Source organism: Neurospora crassa, linkage group VII (assembly GCF_000182925.2).
Source record: "Neurospora crassa OR74A linkage group VII, whole genome shotgun sequence".
Taxonomy (NCBI): domain Eukaryota; kingdom Fungi; phylum Ascomycota; class Sordariomycetes; order Sordariales; family Sordariaceae; genus Neurospora; species Neurospora crassa.
The window spans coordinates 2,104,797-2,124,853 of NC_026507.1; the positions used below are offsets into that span (position 1 = coordinate 2,104,797).

Consider the following 20,057-nt stretch of genomic DNA (forward strand, 5'->3'; position numbering starts at 1 on the left):
GCTAAAGATCGAAAGAGAGAAAGTATAAAGGTGGGCTGGCTGCGCGGCCTTTTATAATATACGCGTGCCAACCCTTATTAGGGTATAGTAGGGCGTACTATGAAGGCGCGGGACCACGTGACCCGTGCCATCTCTATTGGGCAGTCATGGTGCTGGGCTATAATAATTACTAATCTAACGAATATAATAAACAATTAACTATAAAGAGTACAAGAAAAGAATAGAAAGTGCATATTCAACTAAATAACTGAATAGAAGAAGGAAGTAGGTCCCAGAAGGGATTATAACCAATTAGACAATAAGGTTGAATACGATAGGGATATACCCACCCAGAGGGCACAGATAAGAGCACGGACTGCGGGACCAGTCTTGGCAACCAGTCTGGCTCAGCCATGACACCAGGACCATCTCAGGTAACCAGTCATTGTACCGACGACGAACGACCGCCATCCCGCCGTCCTTCCCCTTGCATCATCGCCTCCATATCTATACCTTGAAAGTGATCATGACCGAGCCAGAATCCTTCAATCGACCAGGATCTGCCGCTGCCGCTGCCACACGTTATTTCACCTCCTCAAGTCCTCGACCATCCGTCGCAAGTCGGACGAGTCGCTCCAGTTTACGGCGAGAGCACGACGTACAGACAGACCAGCTTCAACCTCAAAGTCGTCGCCTGTCGTCAGCACAATCCCACAGCCCGTCTCCTCAACCACCCCCTAGCGTCGAGGAGCACACGTTACCGGGAATTGACCAACAACAGCAACAACAACAACAAAAGGGAGAGGAAGGGGGAGAAGAAGGTGGTGGGTCCCAACCATCGTTCACTCCCTTCTTCACCCTTCTATCTTCCAGCACCCACTCCTCCCAGCGCCAGACCATCCATCATCCGACCGTGCACTACGTCTTTGCTGACGACGACCCCGACATCCTCACCGCGGCACTAGCGTACCATCACCAGGAAAGAAGCGAACAAGATGCCCCACCAAGTCCGGACAATGATGAAAGACTCTACAACAAGGAGCCGAGAGATCGCGCCGTTATTCTTGATGTGGCGCCCTCTTCCAACGGCAATGGGCTCCAAGTGGCATGGGCCAGTAGCCTGTCTTCCGACTGGGCAGTGGTCTCGGCACAAGTGATGCGCATGGAAGATCAAGCCAGCAGTGGTAGTGCCAATGCAGCAGGAGGGGTCTTTGCAGCTTCTTCGCCAAGTCTACATACTGGTCCTTCAATGCTCAAAATTGAAGGAATAGCCATCGATCCACCATCGTCGTCGTCATCATTGCTATCGTCATCGCGTTTGGGCAGCGGCGGGAAATCGTCGTCCACTCCAGAAGGTGATTTGCAGTCTTCTTTGACGGGTAAGGGTAAGCAAGCTACGATGGCACCCCCTGCACCTGAGGATTACGCGGCTTTGCTGCAAGACTTTGAGAGGCGTATCGGAGTGTTAAAGAGGGTCGCCGAGGCAGGTTCAGAGAGGCAACGGCGTATATCCTCTATGGACAACCAAGGCTTCAAACGTAATCACGGTGGTGGCGGAGCTAGCGGGGAAGGGGACACACTTCTTGCCGAAGTGCGAGAAGGTGATGATTTACGTGCTCAGGATTGAGTGAAGAGGATAGGGGGAGGGGGACCGGGCGGCTGTGGGTTTTGTGTGCTTGGGGTATATGGCCCTCTGCTAGGACTCTAACGGGCTTGGTTTTCTTGGGGCCCACTTGACAAATCCAGGCAGTCTCATCCTCATTATTTTCTACCAACCTTCAAAGGGCTTCCTGCCTATTACATGATACCGAAGGGCGTACCAAGCTATGCAGCGTCGAACGGTGCGCTGCACTTCCTTCCGGTTGGCATATTGTAAACTATTGTCCTAGGATAACATGAGTTTCCTGGAAGTTTAACACTGTAGGGCACATGGCGGTTACTGACATTTTCTGAGAACAGCTGATACTGTTGGAAGTAAGATCTTGTTCATTATGAATGCCTTGGCTGATGTTTAAACACCGAGGTTCCGAAGCGAGTATGAGGTTTCACAATATGGCATGGTCGAGCAGAGTTTACCAGCAACTCCTGCCTAACCTTCGCTACGATCCTCTTCGAAGCAAGACACATGATTCAAGCGGCCACTCACTTGACCGCCCGATTCCATCCGTTGTATATCCAACGGCCAACCTGCGTGCAGAAGAGAACGCAAAACACATGACAGTAGAAACGAAGAAACCGCCCCCTCCTAACTCCACAAACTCATGTCGATCCCCAGAGATGCAAGGGAGAAAAGGCGCAAAAAATAGATTGCGAGGTTGCAAAGCGTGCGCATGGTCAAACCCGACATTGCAAAACCTGATATCGCAAATAGTTGAGGTAAATGAGAGCAATCATTTGCCATCCTTCGCATCGTTATGATGACCCGGAACAAACTTTTTATGGTCTGCCACTTGGCCGCCTCTCATACTTTCCAGAATTTCGTCCGTGATGACGAAGCGCTTTCCGGCCCTATGAGGGCCGCGAGAAGCCACCGCGTTATTCTGTTCCATAAACTCGAGGATTTCGTCTGTGATTACAAATCGTTTCGCGTTTGTCGCTCCTGCAGGTGCTTGTTTGTAGGGCGAAATGATGCGGTCGAACGCTTCCGGTGAGAGCCTCTTAACAAGAGACTCCGAGTCGGCACTATCAGGGACGACGTAGTTTGACTGTCTGTGGATACGAGAGATGGGGCCGGCCATGGGAGCGGCAATCTGGATAGCTCGGGCGTTGTTCATCTGCAGATCATCGGGAAAGCTTCGTTGCAGAAGACCACGCTTCGTGTTCTGCGCCGGTCGATTTCCGCCGCCTGGAGGATGGGTGACGACAACATATACCACCACAATGATAACAATCACAACGATAATGGCCACTAAGGAGAGAGAAATTAGTTACGGTTCTCTGAAGCACCGAGTTGGAACGCCACCGCATCGGCAAACACTTACCGCAAATACCCAAGCACATCCACTTCTTCTTGCGGGTGGCCCGCGCCGTCTGGACAGCCACTGCAATCTCCTCATTGCCTTTGTCGAGATTGTCAACCACCTCCTCACTCGTCTGCTCAATAGCCTGAATCTTGACGTCCTGTTCCACAATCAACGTGTTCAACTGCTCAAACAGCTGCGCCAACTCGACCATTTGCTGCTCAATCCTCTGCAAAGCCTTGTGACGGTCCTGGACAGCACTGAGCACAGCTCTCGCCTCGCCCACGCGATTGTTCTGCATCAATGCCTGCTGGAAAACCTGCGAGTTTCCGGTAGTGTCCTCGACGGCGGCCTTGACCTCGTCCTCGGTCGCATCGGGGCGCACAATGCGGTACTGGCGGGCCATCTGCTCCTGCATCTTCTTGCGGAACGAGGATTCGACGCCCTGATAGTCTTGAATCGCTTGTCGCAACCGGCGGTCAACGCGGCCAACCTGGGCCTGGTTTCGAGGCTGGCGGCCCTCAGGGCTCGACTTGATTTTGCGGACGCGATCAGTTATGGTGCGGTACAAGGCCATGGTCTCCGTGTTGAGTGTGTCTAGCTGCCGACTCGATGAGCTAGCGGATGAATCCGCCTCAGCGAGGCAGCGGTCCTGCAGTCTTCGTAGCTCGCGTAGATTTGCTTCGATTTGCTCGATTCCATTGTCGATGTCCCGGCACTCGTTCAGAATTGCAGTCGGGTCACCGCCATATAAGCCTCCAGTGGTGATTGAGCTCATCTCCATATTGTTTCCTGATACGATGCAATGGTTAATTTGGTTGTGCTTTTTGACACTTGTCTTGTGCTGAGCTCACCTCCATAATTGCCTCCGGCGTAGGAGGCGGGAGACTGGTCCCTTTCACCAAGCGGGGAATAAGCACCAGCGGCACCATCCCGTTGGTCGAAGGAAGGATCTCTTCCACCGTATCTATACCGTAATCGATGTCAGTAAACAACACGGCACGGTGACGTCGTGGTTATTCGGGGTGTCAGGTAGACGAACCCGTACTGATGGTTTTCCATTGTTAGCGATACATTCAGAGAGGATGGCAGTGGAAGCAGAAAGATTGGCAAGAAGGAGGGAGGCCGACACTCTTGAGATCCGAATTGTCTGGGGCGGAGCGACGTATTGGTGGAGTCATGGTTCTGTAGCAAGACGGTGGGTTTGTGAGAAGGAGAATATGTTTTGAAACACTCACACTCATCTTGGAAGGCGGACGCGCACAGGCGCTGATGCTCAAGCAGGCGCTTTAAAGAGGAGATGGATGTTATTCAGATCGATGTCGAGATGAAGGTATACGTGGGTAATGTGACTGGACAGTGACGATGCTTGATGAATGCTTATGCCGACAAAAAAAAAAAAAAAACGATGCCAAAGATGGTGTACTGCAAATCGAGATAAAGAGAATGACTAGGTAGGAAAGAGAACTAAAGGATGGGAAATTGGCTGTTTGATAGGAAAGGGAGAACGGGACCTCGGACTTGCTGTGAAATGGGTTTGGTTATTTTAGGGCAGCACTGCGCCTAGTGAAGGATCCAGGCAATGTACTGTGTAGGAAGGAGCACAGGAGCCCAAGCAGCGTAGGATTCTCAGGAGTTGATCGAAACGGGCCTAGTGCTACCTACTCCCTGGCCCATTACATACGATCATTCTCCTATGTACATGGCACAAGTACACAGTAGCCTAACAGTTCAGGCGTCACTATTCGTATACGTCGTGAAGTACATGTGGGTGGCGAGGACACGAATGAGCAATGAAAGTGCTGGCAGCATTGTTGTTGTTAATCATTTCTTCACACTGTGAGAAGCGCACTGTATGCTTTTTTGGGATCAGGGACTGTTCTTGCAAATGGATGGTTGGCTGGCTGGCTGGTTGGATGGTGAACACCCATCCGACTATACCTAATATCCAGCTGTTTGCCATAATCAAAGTCCAATGTGCGACTCTTCCCCATGCGACTTGACAGTAGTGCCTCAAACTCCTCATAACGTGTACCACCAGTCAGCCTCTTGTCGGTATGCTGAGATATGCCGATAGACCAAAAAGGGACGACCTTGAGACGAAACGCCTACTACAGCACAATGTCCACAAAGATGAGACGAGCATCGACGGTGTTTCAGGGGACCCGAGCATATTGCATGGATTGTGTTCAGGAACGCACATTTGGGTGGAGCTGTTGATCATTGCGCCGCCATGGCCTAGATGCCTATGATTCGTCGAACTTGGCCCGCCTGGACCCGCCTGTTCCGTCTTTGGTACATACCTAGTGTACACTACAGGGCTCGAGTAGGGGCTCGGCTCAAGTCCGACAGGCATCTGGGCAACTCTTGTGTGTAGTGTAGTGTACCGCAGTATACACTGCGTTTTGTAGCTTGGCCTTTGCACCGAGTTTCCACTTGAATCGAGAGTTTCAGACCCAACATCGACAGAACACATGGTCCGAGTATACCTATTCTTGTGAGCCTGTCCTGACTGGTTTCCTGGGTATTCTGTTTCATCTGGACCGTAATTCTAGCTGTCGTAGGTCCCTATACACATACTCGCGTCGAACGCGACCCACTTTGCGGGCCGTGCTAAATTCGTACTCACTTCTCCTCACTGTATCGGTCCATCACGTCTTCAGACCCGCTTCAGAGGATAGAGTAAGCTGACACATAGCTCACGCTAAAGTCGCTTTGCTTCTCAACCAGATTACTTCGCTGATACTGGACAAACTGGAACTTGCCCTTACTTTCCCCGGACTGAGCACCTCCCATTTTCTCCAAGGCTGCCAGTACAACTCCAATCGGGTGTCTGCCACATACCGTGTTGTTGGTTCCCTTGAGGATGCTGTAGTAGTCGCTGTGGTCGCCCGTCTTGATTGAGTCCATCACCAGATCATCAAGCGCCTTGATGACTTCGTGGATAGGTACCTCAGCGTCTCTTGGCTCGCTCCCATCTGCTTTGGTTTTGAAACCCGGCTGGATCTTGAGACTCGCCCACTGTGCGTCCTGGTCTCGGACGAGGCCTTTGTGTAACTGGGGCCGATAGTGGTAGTTCTTGCCCCAATGACAAAAGTCTGATGAGATGATGAACGCGTTTTTGGGGTCCGCCAGATATGGCGCCAGGATGGAGCCAACGGCTTTCTCCCCGTCTGCAGACAAGTCTCCGACTAAGACCGGCACGATGGGCGGGAACTGGCTGCTGTCGCCACCGAGCGTCTGCTCAAGTCTCTTCCACAGGTAAGGCAGATGCATCTCCAGACAATGCTCCCGGATGTCATATTCAACAGGGATCGGGGAGAACTTTTGGTCTTCCATCAACTCGTCAACGGCCTTGCCATCCACAACTAGATCCCCAAATGGGGTGCTGTACTTTCCGAACGTAGACAGCGCGCAACCCTTCAGGTAGAAGGTATGGGATGGACCGAGGAGGAAGACACGCTTCACGTTTGCGAGGTCTAGGATTTTGTAGGCCCATGCAGCACATGGCCCAGAGTACGAGTAGCCAGCGTGCCTGTTGATAGCCAGTTAGCTTTTGCAGGAAGTGGACGGGCTGGTGGATCATTGATGGGGGCCTGACGGGGCAATAATCACACGAGCACCTGGGATGGGGAGGTCCCTTCCATCCAGCTTGTTAGGCACACGGCTCATAAACTCGTCGAGTTGGGAGGATAGCCGCGCAGCATTGCCCAGGTACCATGAGCCAGCATGGCTAGCCGGTCGCGTTCTCTGGAAGTCGCCGTGGCCGTCGCTCTTGGACCAGTCTCTCGCCGCGGCCTCCATGGTCAATCTCGGCCTGCAAGCCTCTTGGGGTCTGAGGTAGGGGTTTGATAAAACGGAAACCGTTTATATACAATAATCAATGGAAGCTCAATGCGAAAGGGTGCGGTAGGTGTTTTACGGAACCCTATTTACAAAGTTGCCTGTGATGTGTGTTGCGGAGATGTTATCGTCAGAAGGCAAGGCGATGGGTACACTAGGTATTTGTTAGTAGGTAGCGTGCCCCGCATTGCCGGCAGGATGACGTCCTCTGCAAAATAGAAGTGCGCTGGTCCCTTCTCAGGAGAGCTAAAGGTGCTAGGCACGCTAAGGTACACGGGTAGACATACACACAAGTATCCACCTCAGCTAGCTTTACTGGAGCTCACCAGATGCGGGGTGTGAAGTCAGACAACCAACCTACCTATAAGTCATCACACATGGTAGCATGTGGATCTGCATGTCCGCCCTCGTGGTTTACCTTGTGCTTGTGATATAGGCCCACAGGCCACAAGAGCTGCTGATATCGTTCGTTTGACTCTGCTGGAGGTGGCCCTCCACCCTAGACTTCCGCTTCCTCGTCTGCTCTAAAATCTGAATCCGTTCGGTGGTGTTAGCTCTAGACCCCTCAAAACATGCCCACTTCATCGGAGGTTGCGGTAATCGCTGTAATTCTGTATGAGTCGCTTCATGGAAATTTTAGAGCAGCGACCTAGGCTTAGGTGTTGGTTGGAATTTCTTACTCCCGGCTTCACCTTTCATACGCCAGGGTTCAATAGTTGCTTGGTGGACTGAACAGGTCGTAACCACGATGAAAATTAGAATAGTAATACTGTAGCCTATTCGTCCGGCTCGAAGGTGTTGTGTATCCTATTCTATATGCTCTCGACATGGTGCTACCGTAGGGAATTAGAGCCGTCTAGCGAATGCTCTGCCCCTGAGCTGATCGACTGTGTAGATTGATCATTGTCCGGCTACACCCAAGTACCTCTAGTGTCCTTTTCCAGTTGAGATTATACTCTTGCTTCCCAAATCGAAAAGCAATTAAGACCATCGCTACTACCTCGTAGTTAAGAGCATGCGCGCAAGATAGGTGCTGCTACATAATCCAGACTTAACGAGCAATCTACTTGCAAAGATATAAACAACAGAATATAATAAATTAAACTGTCCCCCGCTCCTCCTTCCTCTTTTGCTCCCGGGCTCTATAACCATATAGAGCAGCTCGAAGAAAATACTATTCTTATTAATTTCCAAAACCAAAATTATATATATATATATATATATATATATATATGTGTGTGTGTGTGTGTGTGTGTGTGTGTGTGTGTGTGTACGTATGTGTGTGTGTGTGTGTGATATAAATAAGATACATATACATAAATAGATGAATAACGCCTAATGTGCCTATGGACAGCCAGAATCCAGACTCGTGAAAACGCCTTACCCAAACTTAGTTCCAGAACAGTGGTATCTTTGCATCCCCTCCTGACCTGATGGCCTCATGGAACCCTGATAGCACTTTAGCCAACCCAGATCCTTCTCTCGGCACAAGCTAAACATCTCCTGTGTTCTCCCAAATTACTGATCGAACAGCTAAAACAAACCATCTTCCCACAAGCTTCACATAGCGAGAAGTTACTGTCGTATTCATCGTTCCCTTGTTCACGACCAGTGCTGACCTGGGTACAAACATCCAGCATGTCAACGTCGTGTTTTCCCCCTTCTCCTCCTTTCTTGGCATATCTATTGCCACTGTTACCACTCGGGCCTGCCCCACAATCCTCACAGCTCGTAGGCGTATCCAGGAGACTGTTGACGGAGGGGTCTGAGAATATTGTAGGAAAGATGCGAGAGGAACATGTCGGGACTGGAGCAGCAGGAAGGTTCCAGAAGCTGTGAAGCGAGCGTTGTTGACCGCGGTTGGCTTGTGGTTGCTTTTGGAGGGTAACAGACGGTCCTACGTCGTTGACAGTGCTTGGTTGCTGCTGATGGTCGGGGTTCAAGACTGGGCTTGCGGCATGGTGTTGTTGCTGTTGCTGTTGGGCGGCATACAATAAGCTGAGGGTCCGTTCTGGCACCGAATCGAGTAAGCGTTGGTCCCGTGACGGATGGAGGGAGAGGAGAACTGGGCAGACGTACGATGGACTTCTGCCTCAGAAGGCCGGTTGTTGCGGTACCGTTTCATGGTGCGGCTGTGGAGGTGGGATGTCGTGGGTGAGAGGATGGTGGGGAAAGACTTCTGGCTATTGATGACAGAAGCAATTGCGCTCAGGTCGAAGCCATGATCGCTGGATGTTCCAGCTGATGGAGACGGCAAAGATGAGCTGAAGGAGAGCTCAGACTCTGATCGTTTGCGCTTGAGGAACATGTCGCGATCAAGCTTTGAACTTTGGCACACGGGGCAGGATAGACCCGGGCAACATATAAATTGAAATGACCTGCTGTTAGTTTCCAGATAATGTCGGCTTGGAATGTAGCGTTGTAAGTTGTTCGGAGAACTGCAGTTGTAGCAGGAAGTCAAACTGAAGCCACGCTATGCGACCCGCCGCGATCGATGAATGAGTGATGTCCAATTTAGGTAACAACGAGTCTTGGCAGGGTTGGGGTTGCGGTAATAGACCCAACACTTGCAACCACCATTTCAAACAACCCCCCTATATGTAAACAAGGAAACCCTGTGGTCGACAGAGTTTGATTCTAAAGATAGGTACTACTGCCCGGTTCGGTTGCCGTTATTGGAATTTTGACTTGGTCAGCCGCAAGGCTTGTGGAAGTAGGGACTGTACCCCCCAGTACACTGCAGCCTTGAAAGTCTTCCCAGCAGTTACCTCTAGGTACTTTCGCAGCATACATCGACAGCCGCGGTTAGTGGTGAAACTTCAACGGAACTTATTGAACTCTCTTGAACTCGAGATTCCCATTCGAGCCGGTCAAGATGATCAAGTTTGTGGAAGTGAAGGGTTCGAAATGTAGCATTGCAACACGCAACCTGGCAACAAACAGTTTTATACCCAAAATCAAACCTGTCGAGGCTTTCGGGTATTCTGTCCATTCTCTTTATTTCACCTCAATACGAACCATATACGAACCATATACGCACCCGCCCTCGCGCTCCTAAGCCCGCAGTATGTCATGAATGCGGCTCTGCCAGTCCAACGACGTGCTAAGTGTACATGCTAGAGACCAAATTTATCTAAATCATTCATGAAAATCCCTTGGCCCGCCTCCCATAGCTTTCGCTAGCCCAGCGAGGGCCGTTTCCAGGTCGCATCGTCGGGACCGAATAGCTTATGCAATTGTTCCAACACTACTTGGCCCCGAATTGCCCAGTTTGCCCTTGACGGAGTAGTCGGTCAACGCTTTGCGTACACTTCCGGCTCACTCCTTGATCAGGCATACCGACGAGCGTGAGGCCTTCCACATGGCTTCAACAGAAAAAAAATACGCTTTGTCACGCTTTCCACCATTGTCGCTTTGTGCGCTGCACCATGTGTATCAGTTTGTTGGCATATTCGTGAGGGTTGAACTGCAGTCTGCTGATGAAGAGCGTTAGGGATTAGGTAGCTATTAGGCGAGTTGAGCTCGGTGCGAAGGCGGCGCGTGGTGGACGGGTGAGATGCAACGATTCATGGAAGAGGACTGACTGGTCTTCGAGATGATTATCCCATCAATTCCACAAAGTTATGAGTAAGGTAATGTACTAACCATGTTATGTTATGCACGCACGCATTAACATAAAATCGACAGAGGAGTGACATAGCAGTACTAAAAGGATAGCGGCCATGCATTTAAAAACCCTTTTTATCTTCTTGCGCGGCGAATTTCGTTTCCGAGAATCTGTTTCTTTTTTCTTACCACCGACCAATCCTACTCTGCTCTTGGTAAATGGGTTCAGACAGAGTAATCATCCAAAACAGAGCCTTTTCTGCTTCGGATCGGATGTAGTAGCATGCCGTCCTCTCTTTCTCTCTTTTGGCTTCTTGTGTTCCATCTTTGAAGTTTTGGGCTCTTGGGACGGCATGACAGCTTCCTCCTGTATGGTATCGCGGATTGCTTGCCGCGAGAGACATAGGTCAATGTGGTCGTTGAAACGCCTTTCTTCCGCCACCTGCAGCCTGTCGCAAATTGGGCAGTTCCACCACTCTGGTTTTGCAAAAAGCGGCTCTCTATCATACTGTCGCGAATGAGGCGTGATCTCATCCCCATCACTGTGGGAAGCAGATTGGCTGGGTGAATCCCGCCCCGTTAGTCTTGTTTCTCTTGTGCCCTGGGCTCCTGGCTCTCCTGATGATACAGCTGATATCCCCACGGGCCGTGTCTCCCATTTACCGCCATCCAAGTTTGTCGTTTTCTTTGCGAAAGTGGTCTCATGACCCTCCGATCTATTACCCCGCGACTTCAAACCAAAAAAGGCCAACGAGTTCGGTTTCTTCGTAGTAGCGAGATTCGTACACCTTAGCCCCATCAATCGTAACTTCATGCCTGGGATTTCCTGCTCTAGTTTCGTAAGCATCGGAAGCGCGTGCTTGTACAGATCCGTGGCAAGGTGTACAGCCCGGGGCAGAACAGTCTGGCGGGTGAGGACTTCGAACGTGTGAAGCTTCACCTTGAGACACAAAGTTCGGCCCTTGCATTCGGCCCGGCGGAGATCTTGTTCGAGATCCTCCGACGTCCGACGCAGCTTGTTTCGGAGCTCTGTCGGGTCACTCATATCACGAAAAGTACTCTCTGTGCCGACGCTCTTGCGCTCATATGTTTCTGCTGGCTTTACGCACGTGCGACCTAAGCCTAGAAAACAGTGGAGGAGGAACTCAGAGGCCTTCTCTCCAAAAAGGTTGCGAAGATACTGCCTATTGGAGTAAATGTCCCCAAGTGTATGAATCCCCAATGCCGCAAGCTCGCGCTCAAACACGCGACCTATACCATTCACCTTGCGACAAGGAAGGTCTCGCATAAACTCCAAGATAGCAACACGTTCGCTGGGCAAAACGTATTGCCCATTAGGTTTGTTCATGTTGGAGCAGATCTTGGCGAGCCTTGTATTTGCAGCGATGCCCGCAGAAACAGTGATGCTCGTTCTTTCGTGGATATCGTTCCGCATTTTGGCCACGGCGTCGGCCGGAGCCATGGCATGTCGAGTACAATAATCGGTAATGTTGAGGTATGCCTCGTCGATGCTTGCGCTCTCGAAATTGGGGTCGTACTCGGCTATGATCTCGCGCACCTCCCCGGCCTTTGCTGTGTACTTTTCAAAACTAATCGGGAGTAAAATGAGTTCAGGACAGAGCTTTTTGGCCACGAAGCCTGCCATCCCACTGCGACAGCCGTACTTGCGGGCGACGTAGTTGCAGGTGGTGAGGACCCCTCCGCCAACCGCGAAAGGGAGGTCCTTGAGTTCAGGGCGATCCAGTTGTTCCACGGCGGCGTAAAAAGCATCACAGTCGACATGAACTATGTGTTGAGACAGATCCCGCGACAGCTCCAGCTGTGCAATAAGGCTATCGGCGACTCGAAGCTCATGACCAAGGTCCAGTTTCTCCAGCTCGCGTTTCTTGCTAAGAATCTGGTCGATTTTGGCTGTAAGACTTCTGTCCCGGGCCTCCTCGCGATTGAAGTACTTGGAACCTCTGGAGGCATTGTAGATGATCTCAGACACCTTGAGCTGGTCCACGGTATCCTGGCCAGCCTTCAGCAGCGAAGGCCCCAAAAGGCTGTACTTGAGTGAAGCAGCTGCATCCTCGCCGTTTTCCTTGGGGTGGTCTTGTGGAGACGACACAATCTTTGTGAATCCGCTAGGGTCGTCTGTATCGGTTGCGCTCGTCTCTGGTTGTGATGTTGTGGTCATGGTGTGTACGCAGTGATGCTGAGTGAGCAGCGAAGACTCTGGCAGTGATGGCGCATTTCAATGGTTGAGAGTGACGGGTCAATGATTTCTCTCCTCTCCCCAAGAATTCGGCGCTGTGCGGGCAAACTCTGCTTCGAGGAGGATATTCAATGCGGCGATAGAATGTGAAGGAGTGGTCAGAAAGACCACGCAGGTGCAACCTCTGTGACTGGAAGGGCGGTAGGCACGGAGGCACTGTACACTGCTTGGGTTACGAGGAGGTCAAAGGGCGACGCGCTTCGGCGGGGTAACCTTTATATACTCAGTCGCGCTAGCAGCCACCAAGTCACGAGACCTGTTGCGTCGCCCAAATCTACAGCTGGGGTTAGGGTTGACTGTCAGCAGTTTTAAAGTGATGGCGTCAGGTACCTAGAACGAAGCAGCAATAGTGCTTTCCCGGGTACAGACAATTTTAGTCGGAACATTGATACAGATTGTTTTCCTATTGCATCGTCAGGTCATGATACCTTTGATTGATTTTGGAGAAAAGATTGATCGCCAGCAATCGTAGTGACATGAAAAGAAAAAGAAAAGAAGAACACTAGCCCTCGCCAGACCCGACACCACGAATGGTAACGCTCCGTCGAAGCCGGTGATCCTCCTCTTCTTCTTCGTGTAAGTCGTCTCCGGGTAGACGAACTGCTCGATCAAGCGCGACCGGCAGGTTTCTATGCCGTCCCCTTAACATGACAGCGCAAAGAACTATCTTTGAAGCAGTATGCCATCCCCCAGCGAAACTGTAGTTGGCACTGGGGAGCCCGACGCTAATTCCAACGCAACCGTAAGCAGAGACCACTTCGAAGATCACGTTGAACACGCTGAAAGTGGCCGGATCGGCCAAAAAGTTGCTTGTCTCAATCGTAACGATGACAAGGACCGCAGCCGCCAACCACCACATATCGTGCGCCAGTTGTCCCTGGATTTGTTGCTGTTGGGCAAGTCATTATGAGGACAGTCCTTCGTTGAATGGATGAGATCGACATAACTTACGCTAATGAAGCTGATGCGTGAGTCAGCCGCGGAGTTTGTCAAAGGGGTGCGTACACCGACCCCATGCCAAGTCAAAGTATGGCGAAACGCTTGACCGATGGCTGATGTCCCGCTGTGGCTGATATGGCGAGCAAGGCTTGTTACTCCAGAGCGCCCGTGCAAGCCGGATTCAATGTCTGGCGATATCGGGTCACCGGAGTATATGCCCAGCGAGCGTTCTTCATAAACATTTGTGTGCCTCAGGGTTATGACCACAGGAAAGCACGAAATGTACATCATGATGGTATACAAGACCTGGACGCCAATGTACAAGGAAGGGATAGCGATCACGTAGAAGCCTCCAGAACGTACAGCTATCCATGCGGTCAACTTTGGTGTTGTGCAACATTAACAGACCAAGGAAACATCAGAGCGAAGCTTACCAACTGCTTGGAAAAGACCATCCACAACCCGCGAGCCTTTTGGTAGCGACTCAACGGCGGGGTTGCCCATGTTCAAGAGCTCGAAAGCGACCCAGTCGACGCTGTTGACGAGGATAACCATGAAAACCAGCCACCAGGTCTGTCTCTGTGGGAAAAGGTTTGTGTATACACGGCGAGGATAATCTAGAATGAACTGCAGTGTTTCTTTCAGTTCGCGAAGCTCCGTCTCCATAGTGGCTACGTCCAGTATCTGAAGTATGCCCCATAGAATCAGCCGGAGGAATATAGGGTAGGCAGTATTTCCAGCCAGGATGAGCAATCCCATGGTGACCAGAACATAATAGGAATCCTGGAACGGTATCATATTGAGATCTAAAAGGGACATTCCCGAATTATTAAAGGCCGAGGCGCCGTTGAAGATCCCAAGCCACCATGGGTTGACGCCGTTTCTGAGGGGCGGCTCGGGGCGGTGGCGGTTGATCCAGGCGCCCAACGCCATGCAGCCGATGAATTGCCAAAGGAAAAAGTAAAGCGGTACGATAACCGCCAAAACCCTAAGAGCGCGGTACTCGCAACCTCCAAGCACACGGCGCTCCTCTCGGGAGAGGCCGTGGAACTGGGCGTTTCTGCCTGCCGCGCGAGCGAAAAGACTGCGCACGCTGAAGTCGCCCTTCGCATCCCCCTCGGTTTCCAAGTGCTCTTGCCTTTGAGGGGCTATCCTGCGGGCTGTGTTGTTCTGACTCACAAGATATCCGTGTTGTGCTGCTGTAGAGAAGCCGGTTGGTGGGTGATTCTCGGGGCTTGAATGCGGTGTTTCGGCGAATGCAATATGGGCAGGCGTGGACGAACGTTGCGGCGTGTTCTTGTCGGAAAGCTTTGCGGTTCCAGTGTAGTGGGTGTGATGTGCGTGAACGTCCAGGATTGGATTATTAGATTTGCCGGGACTCGGTGTCGAAATGCTGACCAAATCAAGGGTTTCTGTCATGGCCGGCGGTGAAATGACATTCAGCGACCGTCTTCCCTGGAACCGCATGAACCTCAAGCGCGAAAGATTGACTGAACTTGATCTATTGGCCCTTCGAAGCCGTTCAGCGCGGACGACGTCCTCGAAGCGCTTCTCAAAGGCATGTTTGCGGGCGACTACGGTCCAAATAGAAACCCAGATGGCACTGCCGAATATGATGAGAAGGAAAAGCAAGATTTGCTGCCATGTTGTCATCTCACTTAGGTTGACAGTGTTGAGTCCCGTTTCAGTCATGGCACTGACAACCAAGAAGAGACTATCAGCATAGCTGATACTATGGGCCGGATTGGAAGAGCCCCAGAAGATAAGGGAGGCAAACAAGCAAACAATGATGAAGTAGGCGTAGTGAATGCTGATGAAGTTGATGGGCGGCAACATGGTACGAAGCCTCGAGTGGGTACTCTCCATGGTAGTGAGAAATTGTGTGATGAAGGAAAAATGCTAGGTGGGTGTTTCCACTCGATATAAGCACGGCTGGTGACTGCAAAACTCGGCCAGCAGATGAAGGTTCTGACACTAGGTCGCCTAAATATCTGATTTGATCAGCGCACAACCTTCGAGAGCAAATTGGCCGTCGACTCTTGTGGTTGCAAAATCCGCATGTAGAGATAGGTAGAGCAGAAAAGGCTTTTGGGTAGAGATATTGTGAAAGCGGTGACCGTGGTATCCTCGTCGGATCTTCGTCTGGGTTTTACCGATTGTGTTGGTCGTTCTTCTTTCTGCCTCCAAACAAAGCTGCAAATGTCTATGTAAACCATGCGCTTTGTGCGGACGGGTAGGAAGGCTTAATGCCGCGGCGATGCTCCTTAAAGGTATCCTTAGTTCTCACCTGCAGTACGTAATTGTGCCTGTTAGTATTGCACCACTTGTGGAATAACCCAATTGTTCAGTTTGAGAATACAAAGTGGAAAGCTTTGTTTCTCAACTCACAGCCTGCGTCGACCCACACCAACTACACGGGTTGAGCTCCTTAGAGGTAACCAAAGTCGAGTGCCTCCTACGAGATAATACCAAGCTGTGGTATCAAACAAGAGTGTGACGGCGAGTAGGAGCGGTTATGCGACTGAGGTGTCGGGTCGCGTCCGGTCGAGAGACCTACTCCAGACGTGTAGTGGGCAGTGGTTGTTGCTGTCAAAGAGTCTATCACGACATGGAGTCAATTCTCAAAGAATTGCGGTTGTAGTCTCAGACTTAGATTCACTTGACGTCCAAAATTTTGTGGGTGGGGGAACGGAGGCAGAGGGGGTCAATGTAATAGAGACCACGGTTATCACTCGCTTCGCGCAAAACTACCCTGGAACTGGAATAAGTTAGGAACAACTCATATCAAAGCTATTAAGGTACAACGAGTACTGCAATAAAAAAAAAAAAAATTCTTTTTATTATTATTATTCTTGAAGAGGAGGAGGGAGGGGGGGATTAGTGTCAGACAAACCCACTAGACATAGACCTCCAAAACCCTCTACAGTACTATGTAGGCGCTCAAAGTGGGTATGTGAACGTAGCCGCGCCTGGCACAAGGAGTACGCAGGGGGGTTGCCAGCTGTATGGCGCTCCGTTACAAACCTAGATCGGGTATGGTGGCCCGCTAAGGGCCGAGCTAAGGGGTATCTCAATCGAATGAGAATTGGCGGTATACTGGACTGGCTAGAGGCATCAATGGACACGCACACGACGGCCAGGAATGCTACAGCACACCAATTTAACGACAGATGTCTGTATTTCGCTCTACAAACGGGTTCTATATGTACTGCGTCATCACAACATGAGCCTAATGCGTATCACAGCTCATTGTGCTCCTGGACATCATCAGTGTCGGCGACAACTGTCTTGACGGCTTCGGCAGCTCCGCTGACCACGCTAGCCACCTTCTCGACAACATTGGCAGAAGCCTCCTCAGCCTTCTCCTCGACCTTCTTAGTAGCGTCTGCAATCTTTCCTCCAGCCTTGTCGGTAGCCTCAGCAACCTTTTCTTCAACCGCCGAAGCAGCCTCCTCAGCTTTCTCGGCAGCCTGTTTGTAGACGATGGATTCGGGCTTGGGGACGCCGTCAATACCAATCAGCTCGGTCTCGAAAATCAGGGTGGAACCGGCCGGGATGGGACCGATGGAGCGCTGGCCGTAGCCGTAACTGGGAGGAACCGTCAATGTCCGCTTCTCGCCAATGCACATGTCAACGAGGCCTTCGTCCCATCTATCGAATCGAATGGTTAGCACCGCATTGTTTCCGGGCCGTGCAGCGAGAAAGTGTCAACCAACCCCTTGATAACCTGACCACCGCCGAGCTTGAAGCTGAAGGGTGTCCCGCGGTCGTAGCCTGGCGCAGTCACGGGTGTTAGCATTGCATGGAGCGCAGAGTAAAGTTGCGACCAGGTGGCAGAGTGACTTGCTAGCATCAAACTGCTGGCCATTGGATTGGAGGGTGCCGCGATAATGGACATTGATCTTGTCGCCCTTGCGAGTCTTGCGATCGCACTCTACAGGAACGGTAACGTCGATGCCCAGCTCCTCGGCGGCCAGGACGCCAACGGTGGCGGAGGCTAGTAGCGACAGCGACAGGAAAATTGACTTCATCTTTATAGCCTGTGGTGATCTCGATATGGCGTTTGAGGGATGCGTAGCTGCGAAAGATCAGGACGATGTTGAAACGTGGATTGCGGGCTCTTAAAGGTTGAGTAGTTGGACACCTGGCAGCTCTTCTCTCAGCCAGTGAGCTACAACAGGCTAGCATGGAAGGGAAGAAGTTGAAGCCAAGCAGTTGTGTACGTACAAGCACTGTAGAGAGAGTTACGTACTGTTAGACCTGCACATAACGATCAAGTGCGTTACGGAGCTTTTGATCGTAATGCCCAGGTTATCGTTACTCTCAAGTAGCCTAGTTTGTGCTTCTTCACCAATCAGAAGGCCGCTAACAGCTAAAATGACCCACTACTAGCTGTTACGACCTGTAACGGCCTGTCACTGGACGTCTCGGAATTGAACTAAACCCCCTAAGTATAACGATTTTGGTGTGGCTCGCCTTCAAAATCTGATTGAAATCGTAATACGAAGGTTGATCGTTACTCCCATATAAATCTGCACCGTTACCGTATTCTTGAATGTTACGCGATGATGTGCTTCACAAGTGATGACAACAGAGAATGATGATGTGAGCAACTGGTTGCTGGACAGAGCAACAGTGCGTAACGATTGACGACAGTCTTGTCAAAGGAAGCTGAAGACAAGAGCTGTCGCGAGCCTCAACCTGGAACCTCGCACACGACTTCACTGAGTGTGAGCAAGATAGCTGTAAGGTTGGTATGATATGAATTGATGATCCGTCAACCTTGACAGAGGTTGACGGGACGAGCACTCTTATATGGCAGACTACGTGCTCTAGCGAGCAGCTACTATGACAAGACAGAGCATCCAGGTATCCACCAAGAATGCCCCATAACATTGAACGTTATAGTCAGAATATCGTTATACGGCTGATCGTTATGTGCAGGTCTAACTGTACCAAGTTATACCTCGCGGCGGGCTAGTAGTGGAATTATGACGACATGTCCAGTACCTCACACTACTTGTGGGGTGCTGGGCGCCAAGGCTTTTCACCCCCCTACTTGTTGAGTAGGGGGTACTAGAATTCTAGGACAGGGGTTTAATCTGGGACATCTGGAATCTTGGCTTTCTGCTTACTATAGTGAGATGGGTAAGTTAAACCCGTGGATCAGGTCGTCGACCACACAGTGCTCACGAAGCTCTGGCTGTGGTGGTCCGTGCAAGATACCTGACAAGGGGGTTTTACTTTTGCTCGCAACCGCAGTAGAAAACTGTTAGTAGGCAAGATTCAACAGCGAAAATCCTATCAACTATTTTTTTTTAAAAATTTACATAAATTCAAGGAAGTAGATTTGGAGTTGTAAATGCTATTGGCAAAGTTTGAGATAATTATTTTCATAGCTTATTACAGTCAAGTCTGCAAATAACGATCATGGCCGTGGTAAGATTTTGACCGTTATAACGAGATTATCGTTACTCCCAGTAGTGCCAAGAGCGCTAAGGCAGACCCGGACAGGTACATAGGTACTAAAAAGTAGTGACTTAGGTACTCATATGGGATGAGTTAGTAGCATTTCCTTTATTTACAACCTATGAAAATAACGATCAAGTGCCAGATTATATATATTATTAAAGAAGGTTTAATCATAATACCAATACAGAATATATCGTTATACTACTGAGATCTCTATACAAATGGAATGGTGGCAGCGAAATTGATCGTTATGCCCAGATTATCGTTATACCTCTAATCGCTAATTGTAGACTTGATTCTATATGGGTGCATTCAGAGACCTTGTCAACTACTTAATGTTATCGCTTCTAGAATGCATCACCTACCAAAGCACATTGACACTCAGATAGCAAGAGAGAAGCGTATTTGCAATTTTCTCTCTAACGCTTTGATGAAATTTAATGCAACTTCGAGAATAACTAGTTGAATACTCTCTAGCCCTCTTTGATTTTTCCTATATTTTTCCAAAAATAGTTGGTATCCTTTTTATTGTTGAATTTTGTATACTGATAAATTTCTAAGTAGAAGGCTAAAATTCTAAATGTCTTAGATTAAAACCCTGTCTCAGAATTCTGGTACCTCCTACTTAATAAGTAGGGGTTGAGGAAAGGTCCCACTACCGCACCACAACCCCCAAGTAGATACTTAGCATAAAAGTTACCTGTGTCTCATACTTACTTTTTTGGGACATACTAATATTACATTTTCTGAAGTAAATACATATTATTAAGTTAATAGACTAAGTAAAAGGCCTATTAAGGTACAAGGTGTAAATACTTATATATAAAATCTTCTTAAGAAGTGAAAGGTAAAAGAATATAAAAAAAGGAAAAAAAAATTATATAGATCATACGTACTAATTTGCTAGTAATGTGAAATTTTATATTTGTATTGCTAACTGTATCAGATGTATTTATATCATAGATTAAACTTCTAACTGCTCTGGCTATAGAAAGACAAAG

At 49.9% G+C, this 20,057-nt stretch overlaps 7 protein-coding genes across 11 annotated transcripts; 1 reads left to right on the forward strand and 6 right to left on the reverse strand.

The window, feature by feature from the left end:
• Positions 1-408: 408 nt before the first annotated feature.
• On the forward strand, positions 409-2,028 carry NCU02461 (hypothetical protein). Its single transcript, XM_954423.3, has one exon. The coding sequence runs from the start codon at positions 506-508 to the stop codon at positions 1,604-1,606; it is 1,101 nt and encodes a 366-aa protein (XP_959516.1). The 5' UTR covers positions 409-505; the 3' UTR covers positions 1,607-2,028.
• syn-1 (syntaxin-1) lies at positions 444-4,516 on the reverse strand. 4 transcript variants are annotated; one of them, XM_011396889.1, is made up of 6 exons: positions 4,178-4,516; positions 3,982-3,986; positions 3,794-3,906; positions 2,961-3,731; positions 1,924-2,887; positions 444-1,864 (listed from the first exon to the last, which is right to left on the reverse strand). In XM_011396889.1, exons 1-5 carry the CDS (start codon positions 4,181-4,183, stop codon positions 2,370-2,372), a joined length of 1,413 nt encoding a protein of 470 aa, XP_011395191.1. In that variant the 5' UTR covers positions 4,184-4,516; the 3' UTR covers positions 444-1,864; positions 1,924-2,369. The 4 variants fall into 4 exon arrangements, with proteins under 4 accessions (XP_011395191.1, XP_011395189.1, XP_011395192.1 ...); XM_011396887.1 differs by having other exon boundaries at positions 1,818-2,887; XM_011396890.1 differs by having other exon boundaries at positions 1,818-2,887; positions 3,794-3,986.
• Positions 4,517-5,104: 588 nt separating this feature from the next.
• On the reverse strand, positions 5,105-6,968 carry NCU02459 (DUF52 domain-containing protein). The gene is made up of 2 exons (XM_954421.3): positions 6,541-6,968; positions 5,105-6,474 (listed from the first exon to the last, which is right to left on the reverse strand). The coding sequence occupies exons 1-2, from the start codon at positions 6,741-6,743 to the stop codon at positions 5,610-5,612; spliced, it is 1,068 nt and encodes a 355-aa protein (XP_959514.1). The 5' UTR covers positions 6,744-6,968; the 3' UTR covers positions 5,105-5,609.
• A 1,047-nt stretch (positions 6,969-8,015) lies between these two features.
• On the reverse strand, positions 8,016-9,243 carry NCU02458 (hypothetical protein). Its single transcript, XM_954420.3, has 2 exons — positions 8,862-9,243; positions 8,016-8,793 (listed from the first exon to the last, which is right to left on the reverse strand). The coding sequence occupies exons 1-2, from the start codon at positions 9,088-9,090 to the stop codon at positions 8,243-8,245; spliced, it is 780 nt and encodes a 259-aa protein (XP_959513.3). The 5' UTR covers positions 9,091-9,243; the 3' UTR covers positions 8,016-8,242.
• Positions 9,244-9,686: 443 nt separating this feature from the next.
• On the reverse strand, positions 9,687-12,798 carry NCU02457. Of its 2 annotated transcripts, none has more exons than XM_011396886.1 (2): positions 10,428-12,798; positions 9,687-10,255 (listed from the first exon to the last, which is right to left on the reverse strand). In XM_011396886.1, the coding sequence occupies exon 1, from the start codon at positions 12,565-12,567 to the stop codon at positions 10,627-10,629; it is 1,941 nt and encodes a 646-aa protein (XP_011395188.1). In that variant the 5' UTR covers positions 12,568-12,798; the 3' UTR covers positions 9,687-10,255; positions 10,428-10,626. The 2 variants fall into 2 exon arrangements, with proteins under 2 accessions (XP_011395188.1, XP_011395187.1); XM_011396885.1 differs by having other exon boundaries at positions 9,749-10,370; positions 10,428-12,797.
• A 225-nt stretch (positions 12,799-13,023) lies between these two features.
• On the reverse strand, positions 13,024-16,257 carry NCU02456 (potassium transporter). The gene is made up of 3 exons (XM_954418.2): positions 15,973-16,257; positions 14,019-15,871; positions 13,024-13,949 (listed from the first exon to the last, which is right to left on the reverse strand). The coding sequence occupies exons 2-3, from the start codon at positions 15,448-15,450 to the stop codon at positions 13,411-13,413; spliced, it is 1,971 nt and encodes a 656-aa protein (XP_959511.2). The 5' UTR covers positions 15,451-15,871; positions 15,973-16,257; the 3' UTR covers positions 13,024-13,410.
• A 482-nt stretch (positions 16,258-16,739) lies between these two features.
• NCU02455 (FKBP-type peptidyl-prolyl cis-trans isomerase) lies at positions 16,740-17,872 on the reverse strand. The gene is made up of 3 exons (XM_954417.3): positions 17,432-17,872; positions 17,301-17,358; positions 16,740-17,235 (listed from the first exon to the last, which is right to left on the reverse strand). Exons 1-3 carry the CDS (start codon positions 17,613-17,615, stop codon positions 16,824-16,826), a joined length of 654 nt encoding a protein of 217 aa, XP_959510.3. The 5' UTR covers positions 17,616-17,872; the 3' UTR covers positions 16,740-16,823.
• Positions 17,873-20,057: the final 2,185 nt, after the last annotated feature.